We start from the raw sequence: 27,735 nt of genomic DNA, 5'->3' as shown, positions 1-27,735 counted from the left end.
GACTTATATGCTGAGAACTACAAAACATTAATAAAGGAAATTGAAGATGATTCAAAGAAATGGAAAGATATCCCATGCTCTTGGATTGGAAGAGTTAATACTGTTAAAATGGCCATATGACCCAAAGCAATCTACAGATTTAATGCAATACCCATCAAAATACCCAAGACATTTTCACAGAACTAGAACAAATAATCCTAAAATTTATATGGAACCATAAAAGACCCAGAATTGACAAAGTCATCCTGAGAAAAAAGAACAAAGCAGGAGGCATAACCCTCCCAGACTTCAGACAATACTACAAAGCTATAGTAATCAAAACAGCACAGTATTGGCACAAAAACAGACATACAGATCAATGGAACCGAATAGAGAGCCCCAAAATAAACCCACACACCTATGGACAATTAATCTTCAACAAAGGAGGCAAGAATATACAATGGGGAAAAGACAGTCTCTTCAGCAAGTGGTGTTGGGAAAGTTGGACAGCTGCATGTAAATTAATGAAGCTAGAACACAGCCTCACACCATACACAAAAATAAACTCAAAATGGCTTAAAGACTTAAATATAAGACAAGACACCATAAAACTCCTGGAAGAGAACATAGACAAAACATTCTCTGACATAAATCATACCAATGTTTTCTTAGGTCAGGCTCCCAAGGCAATAGAAATAAAAGCAAAAATAAATAAATGGGACCTAATCAAACTTACAAGCTTTTGCACAGAAAAGGAAACCATAAACGAAACAAAAAGACAACCTACGGACTGGGAGAAAATATTTGCAAATGATATGACTGAAAAGGGCTTAATTTCCAAAATATACAAACAGCTCCTACAATTCAATTACAAAAAACCCCCAAACAACCCAATCAAAAAATGGGCAGAAGACCTACATAGACATTTCTCCAAAGAAGACTTACAGATGGCTAATAGGCACATGAAAAGATGCTCATCATCACTAATTATTAGAGAAATGCGAATCAAAACAACAGTGAGACAGTGAGGTACCACCTCACACCACAGAATGGCCATCATTAAAAAGCCTACAAATAATAAATGCTGGGGAAGGTGTGGAGAAAAGGGAATCCTCTTACACTGTTGGTGGGAATATAAATTGGTGCAGCCACTATAGAAAACAGTATGGAGGGAGGTTCCTCAAAAAACTAAAAATAGAGTTGCCATATGATCCAACAATCCCACTCCTGGGCATATACCCAGACAAAACTGTAATTTGAAAAGATACATGCACCCCTATTTTCACAGCAGCACTATTTACAACAGCCAAGACATGGAAACAACCTAAATGTCCATTGACAAATGAATGGATAAAGAAGATGTGGTATACATATAAAAACAATGAAACAATGCCATTTGCAGCAACATGGATGGACCTAGAGATTACCATACTAAGTGAAGTAAGTCAGAAAGAGAAAGACAAATACCATATGATATCACTTACACGTGGAATCTAAAATACAACACGAACGAACACATCTATGAAACAAAAACAGACTCACAAATATAGAGCACAGACTTGTTGCCAAAGGGGAGGAGGGGTTGGGGAGGGAAGGATTGGGAGTTTGGGATTAGCAGATGCAAACTATTATATATAGGATGGATAAACAACAAGGTCCTACTGTATAGCATAGGGAACTATACTCAATATACTGGGATAAACCATAAGGAAAAAGAATTTATGTATATGTATAACTGAATTACTTTGCTGTACAGTAGAAATTAAACACAACATTGTAAATCAACTGTACTTCAATAAAATTTAAAAACAATAGCTACACTTACAACTTCCATCAATTTTAACTCAAAAATATGAATAAAAAGATGCAATCTTAAAAGATAATCTTCTAAATCAAATATATTCATCTTAATGGAAAATTCACTACATTGTTCTTTTTTTCCTTTTATTGTAAACCAGTGACAATAGACCTGCATTGGTCTATAGAACAATGATTGGGACCTACTGATTAAGTATCAAGTAAAAATAGAAGAAAGCAAACATAAAATTGTAACAAGTTTTAAAGGAAATTTACTTTTTTATTAAAAACTAGACAGAGGGACTTCCCTGGTGGTCCAGTGGTTGGGATTCTGTGCTTCCACTGCAGGGGGCATGGGTTCGATCCCTGGTCAGGGAACTAAGATTCTGCATGCTGTGCAGCGTGGCAAAAAAAATTAACTAGAGAAAATATAAACATCAGACACCTGGTGCCCTCACTTTATATATTTTAGACATCTTTCCATGTCAGCACATATAGAGTGACATCATTGTTTCTTACGGTCATAAAGGTTTATCATAGGCTTATCCAAATTTTCTGACCTTTTCTGGTTAATATCCCCATCCAAACGTGAAAAAGAAAAGGAAAGTAAACTATCAAATGTGACTTATTAGTTGCAGTGGGGAAAAAAAAATTACACAATACTTTGCTGAAAGTCCTGAAACTTTCTAGTTCAGTAAACATTTACTAAACACCTACAACATGGTCAGTCCTGTGGAGTTCATCTCTGACAACAAAGGATACTCCCTGTACTCTGGACAACTCTTTCAGTTAGTCAAAAATCTCAGAATCCTTAAAAATTACCAAAAAACTAGAGATAAAGTTTCCCCCCAGTGAAGACAATTCAAAGAAACACTGAAGGTAGCACTGAAAAACTTGTAGTCTTCAACTGTAATTGCACTGCTCAAATTTAATGGTGGAAAAGAAATCACTTTCAAAAAATGATTATAACAGTTGGAGTGGCAGAAGTGCCCAGACTCCTTCAGATCCACACAAACTGTAACAGGTCACTTTTGGTCAAATTAACTTGATAGGCCTGAAAGCCCAAAACATACATTCACCTTTCAATAATGACTTCTCTGTTACTCTCCATCCCTGCCCCCTTCCTCCATCTTCTGTAAACAAAAAGGGTTATTACTGTCCATTGTGCTTAAGTAAATCACACTAAGATCTGTGAGCCTTTCCTCTAAGAGATAAATTATATATTGCAAAAAAGAAAATACATAATAGTATCCAAATTCCTGTGGAAAATCTCTGTCCAAAAACTATGCTTGCTTGTTTTTCTAGTGTTTCTATTTAAAAAATAAAGAGGACATTCGTCCTGCCTCAAATGAGGTCACAGAGTTATGAATGGATGTCAACATGGCCACCATTTTTGGCCCCAAGTGAAGTAAAAGGGAGTCAGAACACCTTGTCCCTTAGAAGCAACTGCCTTGTTTTGCTAATAGGGCTTAGCAATGTGTTGTCCGTACCCAAGAAAGTAGGAGTCTGAAATCACCATGGAGTTTTAGAATATTGTTAAAAAGTTTATCTTCGATAAAGAATAAAGAAGACAGTCTGTCCATTAGTGTCCTAATACTCTGGCTTAGTAGAAAGAATGAAAACTAGGCCTGTAACACAGAAGGAAATGTTCCCTGATTTGGCAATATTCTAAAGCACATACTCTCACGTCTTGATAAACCTGGCATTGAATAAAAATGATCCCTTTCTGAAAAAAAGGCATTATAAGTCTCATTCTTAATTGGCAATGAATTAATATAAGGTCCAAACTTACTTATCGGTAGGTTCACCTTTGGCTAGTTTTTCAGCACAAGCAACAGCTCCTTTGTGAAGCCAGCAGTATGTATCCACAGCTACTACCTGCCCTTTATACTTCCTCATGTGGACAGGTTCAGAAGCTTCTTTGATAAATTGCAGTAATCCTTGTATCCCCATAGTGCCAAGTTAACTACATGATATGAAAAGAGAAAGGCAAAATTTAAAGCAAAATATATTTACCCAAAAGTTTTGGAAAAATAAAGAAAAAGAGCTTGGAAACTGATATAGCAACTATTATTGTTCAGATATTTGAGAATCACGCTCCTTAATATTTCTTTCTTCTTTTTCTTATTTTTTATATATATTTTTTCTTTTTTTTGTTCGTTTTTCTTTTTCAAACCCTTGTGTCGAGGGCTGACTTTCAACAGATCGCAGCGAAGGAGCTGCTCTGCTACGTACAAAACCCCGACCCAGAAGCAGGTCGTCTACGAATGGTTTAGCACCAGGTTCCCCACGAAGGTGCGGTGCGTGACGGGCGAGGGGGCGGCCACCTTTCCGGCTGCACCCCATGTCCCAGGACGAAGGGCTCTCCGCACCGGACCCCAGTACCGACGCGAGCCGGGGCGCGCCGCGCCGCGCCCCCGGGGGACGCAGGCGGCGGCCCGCCGGCGGGGACGGCGGGGGACCGGCTATCCGAGGCCAACCGAGGCTGCCGCGGCGCTGCCATATCGTTCCGCCTGGGCGGGATTCTGACTTAGAGGCGTTCAGTCCTAATCCCACAGATGGTAGCTTCGCCCCATTGGCGCCTCAGCTCCTTAATATTTTAAGTGGGCTCCTCCCTGTCAAACAATTTCCACGGTATAGAATATTTACCCTAATCACTAATACTATCTCTAATGCCACTTCATAGTTCCTTAATGTTTATTCTTTCTAAAGTGCCTTCCCACTTGGAATCCTAACATTTGCTCCAAGCCCTTAACACAGTATGAAGCAAGCAGAAGGTACTAAAAAAGTATGAGTCTGTCTTCTCTCCAAAAAGGCATTGTTAAAATCTATAAAACTGTGTATGCTATGATATCACATTGCCTCTACACAGGCATTATAAGAAATAACATGCAAAACAGTTTGTAGAACATTTTAACTGAAAAATAAAATAATCAAACACAATTATAGAACTAAAGCTGTACTTTTCTAGGACTGAAATTTACTGCCATCAGAACGCTTTATTCCAAGCAATGAACGTTCTGTTTATAAGCAGTGGTGGGTGGCGTCCAGGGGCAACTCCACTGGACTCTCTGAAAGCTATCCCCAAATAATGTGAAACCGTGCCTGCTGTGCAAATAGTTTCAAGAGAAATGTTTTAGCTTTCCACCCTCTTCCGTCTAGGTTGCAGCCCCCAAGCCCTTCCTATATGGAAACCTGTAGCTGCCAGTCCTTTCCCAAGCAACTATTGCCCCTTCCCCCAACTCCCCTGATAAAAAAGTAAAAGCAGTAGACACTGAGCCGGATGCTCAGCATTTCCTAAAATAAATCTCTCCCATAAGGCATTACGTTTGGGAGGCAAGGAAGAAAGTACAGGATCATAAGTCAGACTTACCCTGTAGAAACCCTGTATCAAAGCTGTGATACTCTAGTCCAGCAGTTCTCAAATTTCAATTCCTGGCACATTCTCAACTCCACTCCTAGGGACTATCTATGATTCACTAGTCCTGGAGTGAGGGGGGAATTCTAAATTTTAAATATGGCAGGTAATTTGGACGCAGGAGGTCCTCTAGCCACAGTTTAGGAAAAACAATTAGTCTCCTACCTCTAAGATGTTCCTAAAAAGAGTTTTCTTTCTCTGAGGAAAACTGACATAGTATATACATTTCGTGAAACTTACATTTTTTTCTAAGTTAGGTAAATATTCTCGAATAAATGTTTCCTCTTCAGCACAATGAGAACGATGGGGGGCCTTAGGCACAAAGCATCCTCAGGAGACCGCCCGCAGCACCAAGTAGTAGTGACAGCACAATGTCACCGCTCCATCCCGTCTCACAGGGATTGGCAGGGCGGCCCACAAGCCCTTTCCAGGAGACACGTTCCTTTGGCCTGCACAACGTTAAGAAAACAATGTACTTGTCAAACATTTGGAAGCTGGGAGGTTGCATGTAAAACTGACCTGAGAGCTTCCGCAGCAAAACGAGAGGACCCTCCCTCGGTTCGCCGGACCGCAGCCTTGGCCAGGCCGAGCGCGCTCCCCCGGCCCGTACACCGCCGCACCACAAATTCATTTTAGGGGTGCTCCCCAGACCCGCGCCGCCCTCAGGGCCACTGCAGGGTCCGGGAACGCGTGAGACCCTCCCCTTAAGCCCCGAAGACCCCGGATCCCGAGGGCAGGGGCGGGAACCAGCGGGGACCCACCTCGTGCTCTGCACAGCCCGCTCCGCTCGCTTCCCGAGGAGGTCCCCCGCCGTCCGGTACGAGGGCAGCCCGGTGAGGGCTCAGAGGCCTATCCCCACGGCCCCCACTCGCCTGGGCCGGAGCACGCTAGGCGGCTGCGGGGAACTCAAGGGGCAGGAACGCAGGAACGCAGCTGTGCACCGACAGCCAGACCTTTCAATTTGCGCGGGATGGCCCGCGACCCCGCCCAGAGGACGTGACGTCACGCCCCTTTGCGATGCCGGCTCCGCCTCCCACGGCCTCCCGCTTCCGGCCTGAGGCCGGACCTGGCCGCCTGGATGTGGCAAGCTGCAGCTGCAAGCGCTTGGACCCCGGGGGAGCCTTTTGGAGGGGTGAGCGGAGCTGGCTCTGCTGGCCAACAGGGCACGGCGCCCGGGATGCGCATTGAGTTCCTCTCGCGGGCTGCTGGGAGTCGAGGATTTCTCCCGACTGCGGCCTCAGGTCTGAGCGCTGAAGCTCTGAGAGGTCCGCAGCGTGTTTGTGTTGAGGTTTCTAAACTTAAAAAGGGTCCCTGCTGGAATTGTCCCTAGTCCTTGTGTTGTGCTGCTAACCCTGGCTCTTGACAGGCAGCTGCACGTGGGCTCCAGGGACACAGAAAGTGCAGTTTGAGATATTTATTCCCTGGACCCTTCCTGTAGACTTTGGGAAGGGGAGGGAGCGCTTACTAAATGACTTAACTGATAAGTGATAGAGAGCCTTTCCTTAACCGGGCTGGCCAGGCTTCTCTGCCCTCTTCTCAAAGCCTCAACCTTGGCATGTAAAGGCTTGAACAAACACTAACATGGTCTTTTAACATCAAATCCACATCCCTGGAGTGACCCCAGCCCCATTTGAAGTGCCTGCCTGAGAAAGCTCAAGGCTGCCAAAAGAATTTAGCATTTATTCTGGTCAACATCCGAAGGTAGGATCTCTACCCCCACATTTCTAGGAGGGGAGGAGCCTAACTGCCATAAATTCTGGTTAGCAATCCCAGGTGAATCTCCAGTTCTCCTTCCCGATTCTTTTTTGTTTTTCACTCCTTGCTTCTACTGAGCCACCACTCACACCCCCATTTCCTCTTGTAACTGCCCAGTAACTTATGTACAAATCCAGGGTGAGTTCATTTCATGCTTGACACTTTTCCCTGTTGCAATATATTATTGACTAAAATCTGTCCTGACTACTTTACCTAGTGTCCAGCTTTGTTTACCTTTGGCCTGGGGAAACTATAACCAGTCATGAAAATGGGCCTATGGTGCAGACTTTAAAGACGTTTTTGACTTTGGTGGCGGAAGCTTCAAGTCAGACCACAGAGTATACTCTGAGCCCAGAGATGGGCGCGAATGATAATTCAGACTCAATTTAAGGAGTTGAAGGGGAAGAAGTGAGCACATTTTTTAAAATGCTCCCTTTTTGACTGCCTTCTCTGTATGTTTCTCTCAGGTTTCTTTTTAAAGTCTTCTCATGATCAATCTAACATCTATCATGTCAACATATTACCTTATAAATTGTTGGAAAGGTGCCACTTGGGGGAAGTGTGCTTAGTGGGAGCAAGGCTGCCTCCCCAAGTTCTGGTCTGAAGAGCTGAGGCTAGGAGAGGAGGTCAGAAAAATTATCTTCCCTTGTGATTCTAACAGCTGAATAGCGGTAGACCTCACTCTGGACCAGTTTGGAGCTGACTGTAGTGGAAGGTGGGGGACAGTTCCAAACTGTAGGTTGAAGAGGAACTTAAGTGTGAGTGGGATGTGTTCGTCAGTAGTCAGTTTGGACTGACTGCCTACTGTAAGTACTGCTTCAATATGTCTGATCCAAGCAAGAGTATGCCACACGTGGGGGTCTTAGGAAGGAACCCAGATAGCAAAAATGTGCCCACAGCATCATGAAACTAACATAGGTTACTGCCCTCCAGACAACCCTTATCTTTATTACTAATTTGACTCCAGAGGTTCCAGACTGGATTCTTGGCTGCACTGTTTAAAAACTAAAAAAGAAAACACCAGTTAACAATGATTTCATAAACAATATTTTTACTCTTTGCGAAGATAAAACCATTTGAATCCATTCATGCCGTTACTTACTACACGCCTTTGGTGTGCCTGTCAGTACTAGGTGGTATGGGGAACGCAAAGAACTGGTTGCTATCTTCAAGCAATGTAGGATCTAATTCTGTAGACAAAACGTATATTCATCAAAAAATTAAATCATAGCTCATGATGATGTGTTATTAAATTCTGAAATGAGTGGTACACACCACAAATTATCAGATTAAGATTCAGTCTTACCAGCTCTATGAACTTTTCCCTGACATGTGCCCAAACATCCTGTGATGACCTCTGCCCTGACCCTTCTCATACTATTTTATTTGACTTTGTCCCCCAGATTTACCAAATAATAATACAGGCCCAGTTACAGATGAATTTCAGATAAACAACAGATACATTTTTAGTATAAGTATGTCTAGTGCAATATTTGAGACATACTCTAAAAAGAAATTCCATGTTTATCTGAAATTCAAATGTACCTGGACAGCTGTATATGTACCACATCTTTATCCATTCACCCATCAGTAGACACTTGTTGTTTTCATATCCTGACTCTTGTAAATGATGCAGTAATGAACATAGGGGTGTATATAATTTTCAAAGTAATGTTTTCAGGTTCTTCAAATAAATACTCAGAAGTAGAATTGCTGGGTCATATGGTAGTTCCAATTTTAAGTTTTTGAGGAATCTCCATACTGTTTTCCATAGTAGCCACACCAATAGTGTACAAGGGTTCCTTTTTCTCCATATCCTCTCCAACATTTATTTCTTGTCTTTTCGATAATAGCCATTCTAACAGATGTGAGGTGATGTATCATTGTGGTTTTGATTTGCATTTCCATAATAATTAGTGTGGTTGAACATCTTTTCATATGTTTGTTGGCCATTTTATGTCTTCTTTGGGAAAATGTCTATTCAGATCCTCTCCCCATTTTTGTATTGGGTTGTTTGGGTTTATTTTTTGGTTTTTTTGATGTTGAGTTGCATGAGTTTTTTATATATTTTGGATGTTAACCCCTTAACAACTACATGATTTGCAGATTTCTTCCCATACTGTAGGTTACCTTTTTGTTTTGATGCTGGTTTCTTTCATTGTGCAGAAGCTTTTTAGTTTGATGTAGTCCCATTTGTTTATTTTTGCTTTTGTGTCACTTGCCTTTGAAGTCAGATGAAGATAGATGTCAATGAGGTTACCGCCTATGTTTTCTTCCGGAAATTTTATGGTTTCAGGTCTTACATTCTAGTCTTTAATCCATTTTGAGTTAATTTATGTATATGGTATAAGGTAGTGGTCTAGTTTCATTCTTTGCACGTGGCTGTCCAGTTTTTCCAGCATCATTTATTGAAGAGACTATCCTTTCTCCATTGTATGTTCTTTGTACCTTTGTTGTAAATTAATTTTCCATATATGTATGGGTTTATTTCTGAGCTCTCAATTTTGTTCCATCAAGCCGTGTGTTTGTTTTTGTGCCAGTACCAATCTGTTTTGATATCTATAGCTTTGTAGTATAGTTTGAAATCAGGAAGTGTGATACCTCTAGCTTTGTTCTTCTATCTCAAGATTATTTTGCCTGATGGGGATCTATTGTGGTTCCATACAAATTTTAGAATTATTTGCTCTAGTTCTGTGAAATATGCCATTGGAATTTGGGTAGTTTGCATTGAGTCTGTGCTGCTTTGGGACAGGGACATTTTTAACAATATTCTTTCATCCATGAACATGGAATATCTTTCCATTTATTTGTGTTTTCTTTAATTTGTTTCATTAGTGCCTTATGGTTTCCAGTGTGTAGGTCTTTCACTTCCCTGGTTAAATTTATTCCTAGGTATTTTATTGTTTTTGATGTAATTGTAAATGGGATTATTATTTTTTGTTTCTCTTTTTGATAGTTTGTTATCAGTGTATAGAAATATTACAGATCTGTATGTTGATTTTATAAACTGAAACTTAACCGAATTTATTTATTCTAACAGTTTTTTGATGGAGTATTTAGGATTTTCTATATGTAGTATCATGTCATCTGCAAAAAGGACAGTTTTGTTTCTTCATTTATGATTTGGATGCCTTTTCTTTTTCTTGTCTAATTGTGATGAGGACTTCCAATTCTATATTGAATAAAAGTGGCAAGAGTGGGCATCCTTGTCTTGTTCCTCATCTTAGAGGAAAAGCTTTCAGCTTGTTACAGCTGAGTGTGATGTTAGCTGTGGGTTTGTCACTTATGGCCTTTATTATGTTGAGGTACATTCTCTCTATACACCCTTTGTTGAGAGTTTTTATCATAAGTGGATGTTGAGTTTTATCAAATTTTTTTGCATCTATTAAAATGATTATATGGTTTTTATCCTTAATTTTGTTAATGTGGTAATCATTGATAGGTATGTACTTATTGCCATTTCATTGTTTTCTGGTTGTTTTTGTAGTTTCTTCCTGTTCCTTTCTACTCTTTCTGTCTTTTCTTGTTTTTTGATGGTTTTCTTTGGTGTTATGTTTAGTTTTCTTTCTCATTTTCTTTTGTATAATTACTATAAGTCTTTCTGGTTACCGTGAGGTTCACCTATAACATCTTATGTAAGTAGTAGCCTGTTTTAAGTTGGTAGCAACTTAAATTTGAAAATATTCCAAAGCTTTATCTTTTGGCACCCTCCCCTGCATGTTTTGTGTTTTCAGTGACACATTTTACATCTTTTTATTTTATGCATTCCTGAACTATTTATTGTAATTTAGTTAATTTTCCTACTCTTGTCTTTTAACATTCATACTTGCTTTACAAGTGATTGATCCACTATTTTTATTAATATTTGCCTTTTCCAGTGAGATTTTTACTTCCACATGTTTTCTTATTATTATTTAGTGCCATTTCTTTTCAGCTTAAGGAAGTTCCTTTATCATTTCTTGTAGGGCCAGTTTAGTGAGGATGAACTCCTTTAGCTTTCACTTATCTGCAAAACTCCTGATCTCTCTTTCAATTCTGAATGATAACTTGCTGGGTAGGGAATTCTTGGTTGGAAGTTTTTTCCCCTTCAGCAGTTTGAATTTGTCATGCTTCTCCCTTCCAGCCTGTAAAGTTTCTACTGAAAATCTGCTGATAGCCCTATGGGGTTTCCCTTTTATGCAACAAGTTGTTTTTCTCTTACTGCTTTTAGGATTCTCTCGTTGTCTTTAACTTTTACCATTTTAATTATAATGTGTCTTGGTGTTATCTTTTTGGGTTTATATTTCCTGTACCTGGATGTCTGTTTTCTTCCCCAAATTAGGGAAGTTTTCAGTTACTATTTCTTCAATTAATTTTTCTGGCCCTTTCTCTTTCCCTTTTTCTAGAACCCTATAATGTAAATGTCATTCTGCTTGATGTTATCCCAAAGGTCCCTTAAAATGTCCTCATTTTTAAAAAGTTCTTTTTATATTTTGCTGCTCTGTCTGGGTGAGTTCCATTGCTTTGTCTTTAGTTCTCTGATTCATTCTTCTACTTCATCCAGTCTGCTGTTGAACCCCTCTAGTGTATTTTTCAGTTCATTTATAATTTCTGTTTGGTTCTTTCTTATATTTTCTGTCTCTTTGTTGAAGTTCTCATTGTGTTCATTCATTCTTCTCCTGAGTTCAGTAAGCATCTTTATGACCATTACTTTTAACTCTTTATCAAGTAGATTGTTTATCTCCACTTCTTTTAGTTCTTTTTCTGAGATTTTGTCTTGTTCTTTTTATTGGAACATATTCCTCTGTCTCATTTTGTCTAATTTGCTGTGTTTGTTTCTATGCATTAGGTCAACTATCCATCTCTTCCAGTCTTCAAGTAGTGGATTTATTTAGGAGATGTCCTGTGGGGCTCAGAAGTGCAATCTCACTTGGCTACCAGAGCCAGGCACTCAAGGGTTGTCCTCTGTGTAAGCTGTGTGAACCCTCCTGTTGTGGCAGGGCCACAGCTGCTGCTGTGTGCACTGGTGGGTGGGGTGGCCCCTGGCCAGGACGCAGGGTGCCTGGCTGTGGCTGCTGGGAAGCTCTGGTTTTTAAAATATTCTATCTTGCTGAAAGATCATGTACCCTGATATTTAATTTGGAAAATATTGCCTCCATTGTTATGAAGCAGTGTATTCTAAGATGTGGAATAGGCGAAGTGATTTAGGGCCCTAGAACTCAATGATGTGATCACTTGCAGCCTCTCTGGGATGCCCTCCTAACTTTACCTTGTTTCAGGCAAGGTTGCTACAGCCACAGCTGAACAGCATCTCCCCAACTCACATACTTATGCACATATCAGCACTTTACAAGAAGAGATGTGGGAATGGAGGTTCTTTTCAGTCAGCAAGGGAAGGCTTTTTTTCAGAGCCCAACTTCCCTCCAAGCCAGGGAGACACAGAACTGGGGATGACCTTAAGTGCTGGGCAGGTCAGCATCCTCTTGTCCTAGAGTTGTGAGGACTGTGTTTTCATTTTGTTCTCTGTTGAACTCAATATGAATGTTTGAAATGGGGTTCTTAAAGTATAAGAGATAGTTATGGAAAAGTGAACGGAGGTGGTGATGTTTATATAGACATAGAACAGAATGCTTTTTTTGTCCGAGTGATTATTAACAGCTCTAGTTTTCTGACTGAAGAACTTATTTTTTAACTCAGTTAGATTAATTTATTTACACGTAATTGTTTTTACATTTTTAGATTATTTTAACTGAATGGCTTTTTCATTGTATTTTTACAGTTACTTTTATTATGTCAAGTGATTCTTATAATGTTAAGATGAAATTTGCTTTTTAAATAAATTTACATTAAATATGAGTCAATGTAAAGAAAACCTACTAAGTAAATAATAGGACAGGTGTTTCATATTTATGGCAAATATGGGAGTTTCCAAAACAGTCATTTCTCTCTTCTTTAAAATTACCCTTTGGCTGTTGTCCCATTTCTCAGCTCCCCTTGTAAAATTTCTTGAAAGAATTGTGTGTACTTGCTATATCATATTCTTCCATTCATTACTGTATATTTTTCTTTTTAAAATTTTTTGTATAACATATGTACAGAAAGGTTCGCAAATGCTAAGCAAATTACCACAAAATGAATATACATATTACCTCCACTCAACCCTCTCAAAAGACCCTTTGTATCCCCTTTCCAATAACAAATATCTCTGTTCTCCTCAAAGGCAACTGTAATCTTTCTTCTAACTGTATGAACTAATTTTGCCTTTTTTGTAAAGTTTATGTAAGTGAAATCATGCAGTTTTCTTCTTTAGCTTTGGCCTTTTTTTGCCTAATACTGTGTTTGAGTATTATTGAAATTAATACCATATTATAGAAAGAACCTATAGTCTTTTTTCTTTTCTGTTTCTATGTGCAATTCCATTATATAAATGTAATTTATCCATTCTACTACTAATAGATATCTGAGTTGTCTTCAGGTTTGGACTATTATTAGTAATGCTTCTATGGACATTCTTGTGACTTCAATTCCTGCTGTTCTTGGTGCTGCTTACTCTACTTAGCCACACTAGTTTCCTTGTCATTCCTTGAACATTCCAGGTACACACCCACCTGTAGGCCTTTGCATGTGCTATTCCTTCTTCCTAGAATGTTCTTCCACTAGATATCCACATGACCTGCTCCACTTCTCTCAGGCCTTTGCTGAAAAGGTTCCCTCTCAGTGAGGCATTCTCTAACCATTAAATTGTAATTCTTCTGCCTACCCTGGGTCACCCAATTTTCCTTTCTCTGACTTTTTTTTTCTCCATGTTACCTTCCATAATTTGGAATATTATATATTTTAGTAATCTATTTGTTCACTGGCCCTCTCCCTCCCCACTGTAATGAGAGCTCTACAAGGGCAGAGATTTTTGTCTGTGTAAGCAGCTCTTTGCAGGAAATCACCCTCAGCAGGAGACCCCTTTTTTCTTGCCACTTTAGCAAAGCTATACTGTAACTAATCTTAAGCTGGGCACCCCCATGCTCTACTCATGTCCAGCCTAAGCACACCTTTCAGATCTTTTGATCACACGATATGTTGCTTAACCTGTTGGTTCTTTCCATAGATCAAAGAAGTAAAAATGAAGAATAAATAACTAATAGATGACCAGATCACTCCCCTACCTTCCCCTTCAGTAATCTTGGAAACAAACTGTGTGAATGAGGTAGCATTTATAGAAAGATCACGAGTCAACAAGCTTCCACACAGTAGGAGATGGCTACAAGTATGACCCCCTATGTCTGTGATTAACTGAGATTACTTCCCCTTTTCCCTTTAAAAACTTTCGTGGCCAAGCAGAATCTTCAGAGTTGGTTTTGGGGGACATGAGTCTGCCTCCTCCCCATATTGCCAGCTTTTCTGATTAAAAGCAACTTTCCATTCTACCAACACTTGCCTCTTGGACATTGATTTTCGAGCAGCAAGCAGCCCAACCTGAGTTCGGTAACATCTGTATTCTATAACACTACCTGGCACAGAGTAGATTCTCAGTAAATTCTGGTTGAATGAATGAATATTGAAATTATTTACTAGGAACTTCCCTGGTGGCACAGTGGTTAGGACTCCCCGCTCCCAGTGCAGGGGTCCCAGGTTCGATCGCTGGTTAGGGAACTAGATCCCACATGCATGCCACAACTAAGAGTTCACATGCCATGACTTAGGAGCCTGCATGCCACAACTAAGGAGCCCACATGCCGCAACTAGGAGCCTGCGAGCCACAACTAGTGAGCCCACCCGGCACAACCAAATAAATAAATAAATATTTTAAAAAACGAAATTATCTACTAGCCTGTATCTGAAAGTAGTCACTGATATTTTTAGAACTTTGGGTAATAAAGCTATTTGCAAAGTTACTTGACTGTCAAACAATCAAAAGGTTGTCAACATGAATATTATTTGAATAATCTAGGACATCAGATGCAAAAAGAATAGATGTAGGTTTTTATTCCCTACTATGAAGGAAAAACGATTTTTAAACAGCCTTTTTTTTTTCCTTTGCAAAAACCCATGTAGTGCGTTTACACAAAATGACACCTCTAAAAAATAATATAGTTGGTCCCAAAATACGCATTTTAGAGAAACTGGCATAGGTATTTGGCAGAGCTCTCTTTTAAGGGATTGAAATATTAGAATAAACAGGAAATCTCTATCTTAATCTGTATAAATTATAAGTTTTACTATAAGAGTCCTGAATTATAACACTTAGCAAACACTTAGTATGTTTCAGGTTTGTTGTATATTTTACCTGCTTGGCTTGTTTAACACTCATAACAATACTATGAGGTTGGTAAATTTATTATCCCCATTTTACAGATGAGACAAGTGAACTACAAAGTGATCTGAACTCAAGGTAGTTTAGCTATAGACTATGTGCTTTTAATCACTACCTTTCAATGGCTACTGTATGTATTTATCCATAGAGAAATAGAGCGATATCAGGTTAACATTTTCAAAGTTATCAATTTACTGATCCCCTTCAGAATTATTTTAGTTTCATTTTTGAGATGATTTGTGAAGAAGAAAGGAAAGGAACTTTTATTTAGCATGTACTGTGTTTTGGGACTTCCCTGGTGGCACAGTGGTTAAGAATCTGCCTGCCAATGCAGGGGACATAGGTTCGAGCCCTGGTCCGGGAAGATCCCATATGCCGCGGAGTAACTAAGCCCGTGCACCAAAACTACTGAACGCTTGAGCCACAACTACTGAAGCCCGCATGTCTAGAGCCCATGCTCCGCAACATGAGAAGCCACTGCAATGAGAAGCCCTCGCACCGCAGCAAAGAGTAGCCCCTGCTCACCATAACTAGAGAAAGCCTGTGTGCAGCAATGAAGACCCAGTGCAGCCATAAATAAATAAATAAAATAATTTTTTAAAAAGTTCTGTGTTTTACATGTTGTACCTTATTTAATCCTCAGAATAGCTCTGAAAGGTAACTATTATTGTCCCATTTACCAAAGGGAAAACTGAAGCACAGAGAAGTAAATAAGCTTATCATAAATACTATATGACGTGAATCAAATGTGATTCAAATCTAGGTCTGCCTCACTCCAAAAGTCTATATTCTTCACAATGACACATAGCTACATGAACTGGCATTACCCAGTGAACAGTGGAAATGAAGGAGAGGAGGTGCAGTACACAGTTTAAGCTGGGAGCAGGCTATAATGGGGCTGTGGAATCAGGAAGATTGTAGACAGAACTCCAGCTGGAAATTTCTGGATCCACAGATGTTTTTTTCTGACCTTGGCCCTCAGAGCTATTATACATTCCCAGGTGAGTGCTAAGTAAATGCGTGGGACAGGGCCTCTGATCACAACCAGGCTAACTCTTCCTTCTTATATGAGATCTTTAATAAAGCATACATCTTGGGGCCCAGTGGCTCAGACTGAGGAAGCTCCTCTTCCTGCTATTGGAGCAGTAATCAAATCTCTTGATGATTCTCAGTGTTACCATAACTTTTTCATGGCCCAGGATTATTCACTTGTCTCAACACTTCAACTTTTTGGTTTGGGGAAAAAAAATACAAAAAGCAAAAAGGTCAGAGAAAGCCATCCACTTTCCTGGTGAGCTTGGGATCAGTCATACCATAGGCATGAAATGGTTATTGCTTTTTTTTTTTTTAAACATCTTTATTGAAGTATAATTGCTTTACAATGGTGTGTTAGTTTCTGCTTTATAACAAAGTGAATCAGTTATACATATACATATGTTCCCATCTCTTCCCTCTTGCATCTCCCTCCCACGGTTATTGCTTTTTTGACTTTAGTGGGAAGGTGTAACTTGTAACAGGGTATCAAAATAATAGTTCCAAGGTAAGCTGATGGAGGATATTTATTCACCAGATAGCTAGAAGGGATATTTCTATTGAAAAACTCAGTAAAATATAACCTGGAGCAGTGAAACAGACATCAGTACATCAATGAAATGAGAAAAACAGTAACATATTGCTTAATGAGGTGACATTCAAGACGGTAAGACTCAGCTTGAACAAAGGAGTCACACTGATTATAAGGCAAAGAGTGGTCCTTGTGTGGTGAGAGTCAAATTCTACGTGAAGCAGCTGCTCTCAGAATGAAAGAGTAATGAATTTTTGTCTACTTACTGAGCACTTAGCCAGCTGTTCTATTTTCAGAACCAAAAGATAAATAAATGTTTTAATTTCAGCATTTAAAATCTAAAAAATGTTTTTACCAGACATCTGTGGCCAATTTTTCCATTGTCCTTTTATGTGTGTTTGTGTGTGTGTGTGTGTGTATATATATATATATATATATATATATATACACACACGTATTTATATGTGTGTAGGTGTCTTCTGTTATTCCTTATATACTACCTTACTTGGTAAAGAGTTTAAACTCTGGACATATATTACTTGGATTAAAACCTGGACTACACAGTATTAGCTGTTCGTTAGCTGACTTTGGAAAAATTTCTTAGTTTCTTTATTTTTCAGTTTTCAACACTGAAAACTGGGACAAATAATGCATCTAACCAAACTGGTTCGTAGAATTGTGAAGATTAAATGAGGTAATGTAAAGCAAATACCGTGTCTTAATATTGGTTAAGTGAAAAAAAGCCTGCAATACTTAATTGTATATAGTGATCTATAGTTTGCCAAGAGGTATCACACGTTTTTCATTTGGTCTTTTTTTTTTTTTTTGGCTGCACCGTGCAGCTTTTGGGATCTTAGTTCCCTGTTCAGGGATTGAATCCTTGCTCCCTGCAGTGGAAGCGTGGAGTCCTAACCACTGGACAGCCAGGGAGTTTCCCTCATTAGGTCTTCAGTTACCTGGTGTGGGACTTCCCTGGTGGTCCAGCGGTTAAGACTCTGCACGTCCACTGCAGGGGGCACAGGTTCAATCCCTGGTCAGGGAACTAAGATCCCACATGCCGCGCGGCATGGCCAAAAAAAAAAAAAACAACAACAAGAACACAGTTACCCGGTGCAACAGTCCAGGTTTCGTTACTGAATGCAAGTTCATGAGCCCGACACACACTGAGGCCAAACAATACCAAAATGTTGGAGTTTTGAGCAGAGAAAGATTTATTTCAGGACCATGTGAGTAGAATGGGGTTGGGGGGCTAAATGCCCCTCCAAACCCCAAACTCTTCGAAGGATTTCAGCAAAACATTTTAAATTTTATTTATTTATTTATTTATTTTTGGCTCTGTTGGGTCTTTGTTTCTGTGCGAGGGCTTTCTCTGGTTGCGGCAAGTGGGGGCCACTCTTCATCGCGGTGCGCGGGCCTCTCACTATCGTGGCCTCTCTTGTTGCGGAGCACACGCTCCAGACGCGCAGGCTCAGTAGTTGTGGCTCACGGGCCCAGTTGCTCCGCGGCACGTGGGATCTTCCCAGACCAGGGCTTGAACCGATGTCCCCTGCATTGGCAGGCAGATTCTCAACCACTGCGCCACCAGGGAAGCCCAGCAAAACATTTTTAAAGGCCAGGTGAGGGAGAGGAGTCGCAGGGTTTGTGATTAGCTTGTGTACAATTCTCTGATTGGTTGATGGTGAGGTAACAGGATGGTGTCACAGGGGTTAACATTATCAATCCTTAGGCTCTAGGAGGCCTGGGGGCTATGTGCTCATTGCAATCAAGTAGCAAACCTCTTCCTCTTCCATTTGGTAGGGGGTTTTCACATCTGTAAAACAACTCAGCAAACGTGCATCAGATAATATTGTCTAGGTACTTCAGAGAGGAGCTAAAGCAGAGGATACATGGGAAGGTCAGCCCTGGGAAGGCCCCATAGGGTCCTACTCAATTACAGTTTGCTCTTTTTTATAAGTGAGGAAGGAGGCCTCCAGCTCTGTTCAGGAGCTCACCTGATTGAATAAGTGGTAGAGTCAGAATCTTTTATCTAAAAAGGTATTTTATCCTTTGATGCCCTTTTCACAACTTCATGCTACTTCCCTTTAAAATGAAATTGCTATTCTTTTCTTAGTTGATTTGGCCAATCCCATTCATAATAGAAGAATCAGAATTAGAGCCCAGGTCTCCTCCTGCCCTACCTCATCCTGAACCTCTGGTTTCCGTCAAGAATTATTCAGAAATGGACTTCCCTGGCAGTCCAGTGGTTAAGACTCCACATTTCCACTGCAGGGGGCACAGGTTCAATCCTTGATCAGGGAACTAAGATCCCACGTGCCACGTGGCGCAGCCAAAAAAATAAAAATAAAAATAAGTGAATAAATAATTATTCAGAAATAACTGAATTGGTTAAATAAAAATTGTGCCTATGCATATTATTACCCATTTCTGGAAACGTACTGGGACTTAGAATATTTGGTTACCTAAGGGAAGGAAATTGAAATTTACTGAGCAGAAATCTTTTGGTTGTAAATGATAGAAACTCAACTCACATTAGCTCTTATAATGAAGTTATCCCCTCTGTAATGGGTTGAATTTGGTCTCCCCCCAACCCCCCCCAAAATGATATGTTGAAGCTCTAACTCCCAGTACTTCAGAATGTGACCTTATTTGGAGATTAGATTATTATAGAAGTATTTAATGAGATCATTAGGGTGTGCCCCAATCTAATGTGACTGTTGTCCTTATGAAAAGGGGAATTTGGACACATGCACAGAGGGAAAACAATGTGAAGAGACACAGGGAGGAAATGGCCATCTACAAGGCAAGCAAAGAGATCAGGAACAGGTTCTTCTCTCATAGTCCTCAGAAGGAACCAATGTGCTGACACCTTGATTTTGGATTTCTATCCTCCAGAACTGTGAAACAATAATTTTTTTATTGTTTAAGCCACTTGATTTGTGGTACTTTGTTACAGCAGCCTTATCAAAATAAGCACCTTCTTGTACCTCAATAGTTCAGGAGTAGCTTAAGGATTTAGATATGGGTGGATCTAAGGAATATAATGATATCATTAAGATTTTGTATATCTCTTCATCTCTTTTTCTTCTGTGCTTCTTTTACTATATTTCATCAATTCTAAAGTGCACATTTTTCCTCTCATTTTCACGTCTCTGAAGTCAGCATGCAACTTACATTTTCTTTTTACATTTCTTCATTCTTAGTGGAACATAAAAAAATGGTCTGTCATAATTAATAGCATTTTAGGAAATCTTAGAGTGTTTATGGGCAGGCTCTGCATGTGGGCAGTCTTGGCAGCTCAGAGCTTGATATCTAAGTCACTTAGCAACCCCCATGGAACAAGAGAGCCTTTTCCCAATTGTCTCAGCAGATGACCCAGAACAAATGCTCATTGGCTCTAATTGATCTGGCTTTGGTTATACTCAAGCTTAAAAATCAGAGTTGGGGAGAAAGGGGCAGGTAGACTCAGCACCATTGAAATCTCATGACCCAAGAGTAGTAAAGGTGTGATTTCCCAAAGGTCTTTGTTCACAACCTCGGGAGTTCCCCAGGTGAAATTCAAAACTGACCCCCATACATGGAGGGCAAGAAAAGACCAAAGAGGCAGACCACTCCAGATTGGTAGGAGGCAGGTTTAATAACAGGCTTGTCTTGGGTGGCCTCCACTCCTGCCTGCCAGAATATTAGTCTACTGAGAGGCCTTAACAGGGTTCAGTAATGTATGCAGTCCAGATGATCTCAGCAGCACATGACTGTCTCCAGGCTGTGTCCTTGAAACAGCAGTTAGTATGACAGTAGTAGGCTGAACATGCATTCCAGGGACGGGTGGGGGTAAGGAGCCTTAGATTGCCAGGGTCCAGCTCTCAGGTCAACCAGCAGTCACATTCTTTTGATGACCTCCTCCAATAAAAAATAAGTGTTGGTACCAAGAGGGGGGCTGAATGCTCTAGAAGGCCTGCATTACCACAAGTACCTGCCTGTGCCAAGCACTGTCACATTACATGTCCTTAATCACCCTACCCATTTCACTAATCAGGAAACTGAGGTCCAGAGAATCATAGACCTACTGGCAGTGCTGAATGTCACCAAATAGTTATAAAGTGCTTACAGAGTATATGACATTCTCCTAAGGCCTACAAATACAGGGATGAATACTGTCCTTGAGCCTAAGATACCCAAGAGACCAGCTTGCCCTGAAATAAAAGTGAACCACAACAGAAATAGGAACATTGTACTATGAAATAATTAAATCTGCCTTGGCAGAAAGGAGGGATCCAATATGGGATAGAAGCTGAGAAAGATTCTTTTCACACTCTTTTAAAAAACCTTTCTTGCACTTGTGACAAATTACATCAGAGCACCAGGAAGCAAAGATATTAAATATTGCAAAGATCCTGGTACATGGAAAGTATGAAATATTTATAGAATGAGTGATTGAAAGAGTGATGTGGGTATCACTTGAAAAAGCTAAATGTCATTAGGGCTTGGTGTTGTTTTACAGGCTCTGAGTCTTTAGCTCCATGTGCATTATCAGAGTTGGTCATTGTATCCAGGAGTTCCATCTTGCTCATTTCCATCTGATATCAAGGGGACTTATAGCTCTGAAGTTTGCACTGCCTTTTCCTCTGAATTTTGAATAACTTCCTTCTGTTCTTTTCAGCTATTTCATTATGAATCATCTCCTCATATTAATAGAAACTTGTTTTCCAAAATCTGTTGCATTTAGTTTTCAAAAAAATGTTACCAGGTCATAATTATAGTTCACTACTGCTCTGCTTGATTAGTTTTCAGAAATAAAATGTGATGACTTTAGAAACCATACAGACTTTTGTAAAAGTTTGGGTCTCAGTCTGTAATAAGATGATATATATTTTCATTTCTAGTCTACTGATTTGTGATGATCACATTTTACAATGGTAAAGTAGCTAGCTTGTTTCCACATCACTGCCCTCCAAGCATCCTTGCTCTTCCCTCCCCTACTTTCTGGAATCACTCTTTTCCATCTCGGAGGTGCTCACTACCCAGTTGTACTTTCATGATATTCAGTGTCACTGATAGGACCCTTGCCCATTACCACGGCTGATAGTCTCAATTACCTTTCCAAAATTAAAATTTGAGTTCATTGACTCTCAGAGTTATTTAGGAGTTGGATTCCTTTTCTACACAAACCACCTCCAGCTGGTCTCTAGGCTGACGCATTTCTGCTCACTGGAGACAAGATCATCAGCTACTGAGGCTTGTCTCAGTAAGTGTCTCAGTCATGGTGAACCTACCATATTCCATTGTGAGTCTGTCTCCATTAGGCATGGACTTAGGTTTTCTGCATCAGCATTCTTGGAAGGCAGTGTAAAATTTGTAAATATTTTTGGCAAAAGCTTACCTGGGTTTGTATAAGTCAGATATAATTACCCTAATCTCAAGCCATTTTATCTTTATAAAGCTATCTTCAGTAGCTCTTCAAGTGATATAATTACTTTTCTGACATTTTGGATTTACAGGTTTATCTGTAACTGATACTGGTGAAACGCTGCTATATAGCTTCCTAGAAATTATCAGAACTACCTAGAGATCCCTTTTCGGTGGAAACTAGTGACGTAAAAGCACCTTATGTTTGAAAAAGGCACTTGCTCTATTCATCAAAAATTCTTAGATTGAGTGACCTTTTGATATTGAACGTGCATGGAACACAGATCATCTATTGCTTCTGTCTTGCTCTGCACGTCAGAGCTCCTCTAAGGATCTGAATGTAGCAGTCAGAATCCTGGTGGACCACAAGCCCACCTTTTCTTTCACTGTTTCTTTGGAAAGGTCTGGCTCCTTAAGATCAGCAAGCATAAGATTGCTCCTGGCAATTTCTCTATCATCCTTAGGTGGTATTTCTTAGACCAGATGGCATGTCCTTCCTCAGATTACCTGTTCATTGCAAGTCAAGATGCCCTCATGCTTCCTAAATCAATGCATATTTTCTAACTATATTGGAAATATATATTTTTGTAGTAACCTTAGGAAAATACAGAAATATGTAGCAAAGAAAACAAAAATCCTCAGTAATACTGTAGTACTACTATTTAGAGATAACTGCTGTTAACATTTGATGTATTTTCTGGCACTGTATATAAGTGTATTCTATAATTTTATATGTTTCTCAGATATCATTATTTCATGAACATGTTCCTGTACAGTAAAAATTCTTTGAACACATCATATTATATATTCCTTCATTATGAATGTATCAATGATTTACCTCTTTATCTATTGCTGGATGCTTAGATGTTATCTTTTATTGTAAGTAGTGGACATATTTATAACTTTATTCTCTTATCCAGTGATCTACTTAAGATAAATTCCTTGAAGAGGAATTGCAGAATTAAAGGGTTTGATTATCTTTATCTTTAATGTTCTTCATATATACTGCTAGGTTGCCCTTCAGGAAAACATTAGCAATTTAAACTACCAGCTCTTTATGAATACCTCTTTCAATATTCCCCCAATAACATAGAATATTTTCATTAAAATTTTTTTGACTATATGACAGATGAAAGATGTTATCACACTTTTCTTTTACATTTTATTTCTTTGGGTACTAAGAAGTTGAACATTGTTTCTCATGTGTTTTTTCCTTATTTGCGTTTATTTTGTATGTTCACTTTTTATGTCCTTTGCCTATTTTTTCTATAAGGTTGTTAAAGTTTTCTTTTTTGATATTGGACCTTAGCTGAAAAGAGTTGAGCTAATGGTACTTCTCTTTTCATGTACATTAGCAGCCTTACTCCCTTTTATCTTGACTCCTGATTCCCATTTTACTCCCCCTCCCTCCTACTAGGAAACACATAGGCAAGTTTCCTAGTATATTCAATGAATATCCTTTCATTTATGTAAGTTGTTATAAAATGTGTACTATTGTAAGCATGTATTTTCATAAATCAAATGGTATTACATATTACATTTAATTCTGTTGCTTAGTTTTACTTAGTACAATTTTTAAAGTCCATCTGTATTGCTCTGTGTATATCTTGTACTTTATTTTTTATTGCTGCAAACTATTCCATGGTGGGTGCTTTCACCATATTTTCCCCAGGTACTTCTCCAATGAGGGTCACTCTAATGTCTCCCAGATTTCATCTCCACTGTGCCACTGTAAACAATGCCACAATAAACATACCTCTGCATACTATTACTGCTTTCAAGCTTGTGAGAATTTGGGGGGAATATATAGAGAGATATAGACACACACACACATACACAACACACACACACAGGAGTAGAATTGCTAGGTCATAGCAAATTTGATTAACCTGCCAATTGCTTTTCAGATGGTATTTCCAGTATGAATTCCCACCAGCAGTGCATGAGAGTTCTGAAATACCTACATTCTTTCTACACTTACGGTCCACTCTAACAAGTAAGAGTGATAAATTATTGTTTTAATTTGCATTTCTCTGATTGCTAATGAATTTGAACATTGCTTTTTAGGTTTTCGCTTGTGTATATTGATAGCCTTCACCCATTTTTCTATGTGTTTCCTGTTTTTTTCTGATAGATTTCCAAACCTATTGTACATTTTGCTCTATTTGTAGGCCATGTTTGAAGTTTTCTCCAGTTTATTTTACTTTTAATTTTGTTTATGATGTTTTATACATTTCTAAGCTTTAAATTTATTAGGTAGTTAATGCTAATATTTTTATATGGTTTCATCCAGTGCATTTATTTATGATATTTGGCAAAATAGTTTTTTTTCTTTGTTTTCTTCTGTACTTTCAATCTATTTGCTTTGTTGCTTTCCTAAAATAGTTCTCTGTAGAATGTCAGACAGTTATTCTCAAAGTGTGTTGTCACTTTTGATCCACTAGAGGCCAACACTTACTTGAAAGAAATTGATGTCCCTTCCTAAAATTCATATTCTTTCCTCTCTGAAAGCAAGGAAACTGGCAGAAAATAAGTAATTTCATTTAAATTAAATGACTGCAAATTATATAGAAAAGAAGAGTCTGGACAAAATGAAAGGACTATTTTTAAAGACAACAAATTATAATAAAAGGATTCAGGGCTTCTCTGGTGGAGCAATGGTTAAGAATCCGCCTGCCAATGCAGGGGACACGGGATTGAGCCCTGTTCCGGGAAGATCCCACATGCCACGGAGCAGCTAAGCCCGTGTACCACAACGACTGAACCTGTGCTCTAGAGCCCAGGAGCCACAACTACTGAAGCCCACATGCCTAAAGCCCGTGCTCCACAATGAGAGAAGCCACCACAATGAGAAGCCCGTGCACCACAAAGAAGAGTAGCCCCCACTCGCCGCAACTAGAGAAAGCCGGCACGCAACAACGAAGACCCAACACAGCCAAAAATAAAATAAATAAATTTAAAAATAAATAAATTTAAAAAAATAAAAGGATTCAAAGTTGTTTTTTACTGAAAAAATGAAAGCAAAAAATACAAATAGTTTAAGTTTTTTTTAATTGACAGAAGAAAGTTTTGTTTTTAAATTTATTTATTTATGGCTGTGTTGGGTCTTCGTTTCTGTGCGAGGGCTTTCTCTAGTTGCGGCAAGTGGGGGCCACTCCTCATCGCGGTGTGCGGGCCTCTCACTATCACGGCCTCTCTTGCGGAGCACAGGCTCCAGACGCGCAGGCTCAGTAGTTGTGGCTCACGGGCCCAGTTGCTCCGCGGCATGTGGGATCTTCCCAGACCAGGGCTCAAACCCGTGTCCCTTGCATTGGCAGGCAGATTCTCAACCACTGCACCACCAGGGAAGCCCCAAGTTTTGGTTTTAAAATAAAAATATAAATGGTCTAGCTTCTACTCAAAATCTACATTAAGCGTTAGTAAGTATGAGGTGGGGTAGAAGCAACTTCAATGACTTTTTCTCCCTTTTCTCTGAAAGGCCAGGAGATGGGGCTAACCTGCCTCACATATTGTGTAGGGCTCCTACACAGATGACTGAGTAGAAAACAGTTCACGCACACACACACACACACACACACACCGGTTTTAATTAAAATGAGATGATCTGTAAGAAAGGACCATGCTGAAGGACCATGCTGGCCCTGAAGCAGTCATTGAAATGTACCTCCTCTCTGAGTCCCATTAGCATTCTTAAAATTATGTTTATCACACAAAAACAGACAAATCCACAAAGGGTAGGAAGGAAGAAGAGAAAGAGCTAAAGGAAGGAAGGAAGGAAGGGAAGGAAGGAAGGAAAGCGTGGTGAGGGAGGGTCAACTAGCAAGACTGCAGTTCTAACCTATGAAAACACAAAAGGGCAGCTAAAAACTGTTCTTTACATATAGATAACTGCTTGCATTTGGACCTGGAACCAACAATCAAGATCAAATGATAATTTAACTGAGCAGGACCCTATGGGGCCTTCCTGGGACAGACCCCTCTCCCATATCCTCTGCTTTAGCTCCTCTCTGAAGTACCTAGATAACAGTATGTGATGCACATTTCCTGAGTTGTTTTACAGATGCTAAAACCTCCACCAAATGGAATAGTTTAGCTACTTGATCACCCAGGCCTATTAGAGCCTTAGGCTTGATAATGTTAACCCCTGTGACACTGCCCTGTTACCTCACCATCAACCAATCAGAGAATGATCCCATACCCTGGGACTCCCCTCCCGCACCTTGCCTTTAAAAATGCTTTGCTGAAACCCATCATGGAGTTTGGACTTTTTGAGCACCAGCTCTCCTGGACTCCTTGTATGGCACCTTATAATAAATGCGGCACTTCCCTTCACCACAACCCAATGTCACTAGATTGGCTTTACTGTGCATGGGCGAGCTGACCCAAGTTTTGGTTCAGTAACAATAACCCATGTACAAAACACTATAAAACATAAGGTACTATTATTATTACAAGGATGGATATGGCAGTTAGGGACTTGGCTTCTAGGTGCCCTTCATGAATGAGATGGCTGGAACATATCAAATATGAGAGCTCATGCTACAAAAAGAAGTTATTATTATATCAATTAAAATAAATGCATGAAGGATTTATATTTGCATGTAAGACAGAATAAACATTTTTTAATTGACTAAGAATCTTTAAAAATAATTTATATTATACAGAACTTTTCTGTTAATATGGTTCTGCTTGCTTTTGATTTAGTACCTATAAAAACTAAGTATATATAGCAATAAGAACATATTTACAAGTAAGCAAGTTACTTTCTAAAGTTTATTTTATGTAATTACTTTCTAAAGTAATATGTACAAGGTAGAAAATGCAAATACTACAAAAGGATTTTCTTTCAAAAGCATACTATTCTCCTGTCCCCATCCCCATGTTTCCCAGTTTCACCATCCAGAGATAAATGTTACTGCCAGTTTCTTGTCATCAATATGTATGGATTTTTTTTCTTTTTGCAGAAATGGTATTATGCCATATGAATTGTTCCACACCTTGCTTTAAAACACCACCACCACCACCACTACCAACAATAACAATAACTACTTAAGATAACATTATTTGGACTTCATTTCGGGTCAGTTAGAACAGAATGGAATATGCCTTATTCTTTTTAACATTAGAAAGTATTCCACTGGATGAATGTACCGGAGTTGATTTGTCTAAGTCTTCTGTCTTCTATTGAAAGACATTTAGGTTGTTTTCAGTCGTTGGCTATCAAAAACAATAATTCAGTGATTTTCTGAATACATATAATCTTTTGTAGGAATATAATTTAGAAATAGAAATCTAGAAGAGGAATTGATAAATCAAAAGATGTGAATATTTTAATGTCTACAGATACTGCCAAAATTGTGCTTTAGATGGAGAGTATCAATTTATATTCCCATTACAGGATTGCCTTGCCCACCTTACTGTCTCTAAGATTGCTTTTTATCAAATTTTTTATTCTTTTCCAATCTGTTGGGTGAAAAAAGAAATGTTATTGCATTTCTCCTATTATGGGTAAAAGTTCAAAATCTTTCTATT

The 27,735-nt window shown here is 39.3% G+C and overlaps 1 protein-coding gene and 1 long non-coding RNA gene across 3 annotated transcripts in view; one reads left to right on the top strand and one right to left on the bottom strand.

The window, feature by feature from the left end:
- Positions 1-3,729, bottom strand: part of EXO1 (exonuclease 1) — a 43,538-nt gene extending 39,809 nt beyond the window's left edge. For both annotated transcript variants that reach the window (XM_059905120.1, XM_059905128.1), the window contains exon 1: positions 3,569-3,729. In XM_059905120.1, coding sequence (XP_059761103.1) covers positions 3,569-3,729 — 161 coding nt within the window. The remainder of the gene's footprint in view (positions 1-3,568) is intronic.
- A 2,517-nt stretch (positions 3,730-6,246) lies between these two features.
- Positions 6,247-27,735, top strand: part of LOC132375630 (uncharacterized) — an 83,124-nt gene continuing 61,635 nt past the window's right edge. The window contains exons 1-2 of the long non-coding RNA XR_009506091.1: positions 6,247-6,326; positions 24,111-24,199. This is a non-coding gene — a long non-coding RNA (uncharacterized LOC132375630). The remainder of the gene's footprint in view (positions 6,327-24,110; positions 24,200-27,735) is intronic.

The sequence above is a fragment of the Balaenoptera ricei genome, chromosome 1 (genome assembly GCF_028023285.1).
Source record: "Balaenoptera ricei isolate mBalRic1 chromosome 1, mBalRic1.hap2, whole genome shotgun sequence".
NCBI classification, from domain to species: domain Eukaryota; kingdom Metazoa; phylum Chordata; class Mammalia; order Artiodactyla; family Balaenopteridae; genus Balaenoptera; species Balaenoptera ricei.
The sequence above is the reverse complement of the archived record's forward strand: the minus strand, read 5'-3'. Positions and strand labels throughout refer to the sequence as shown.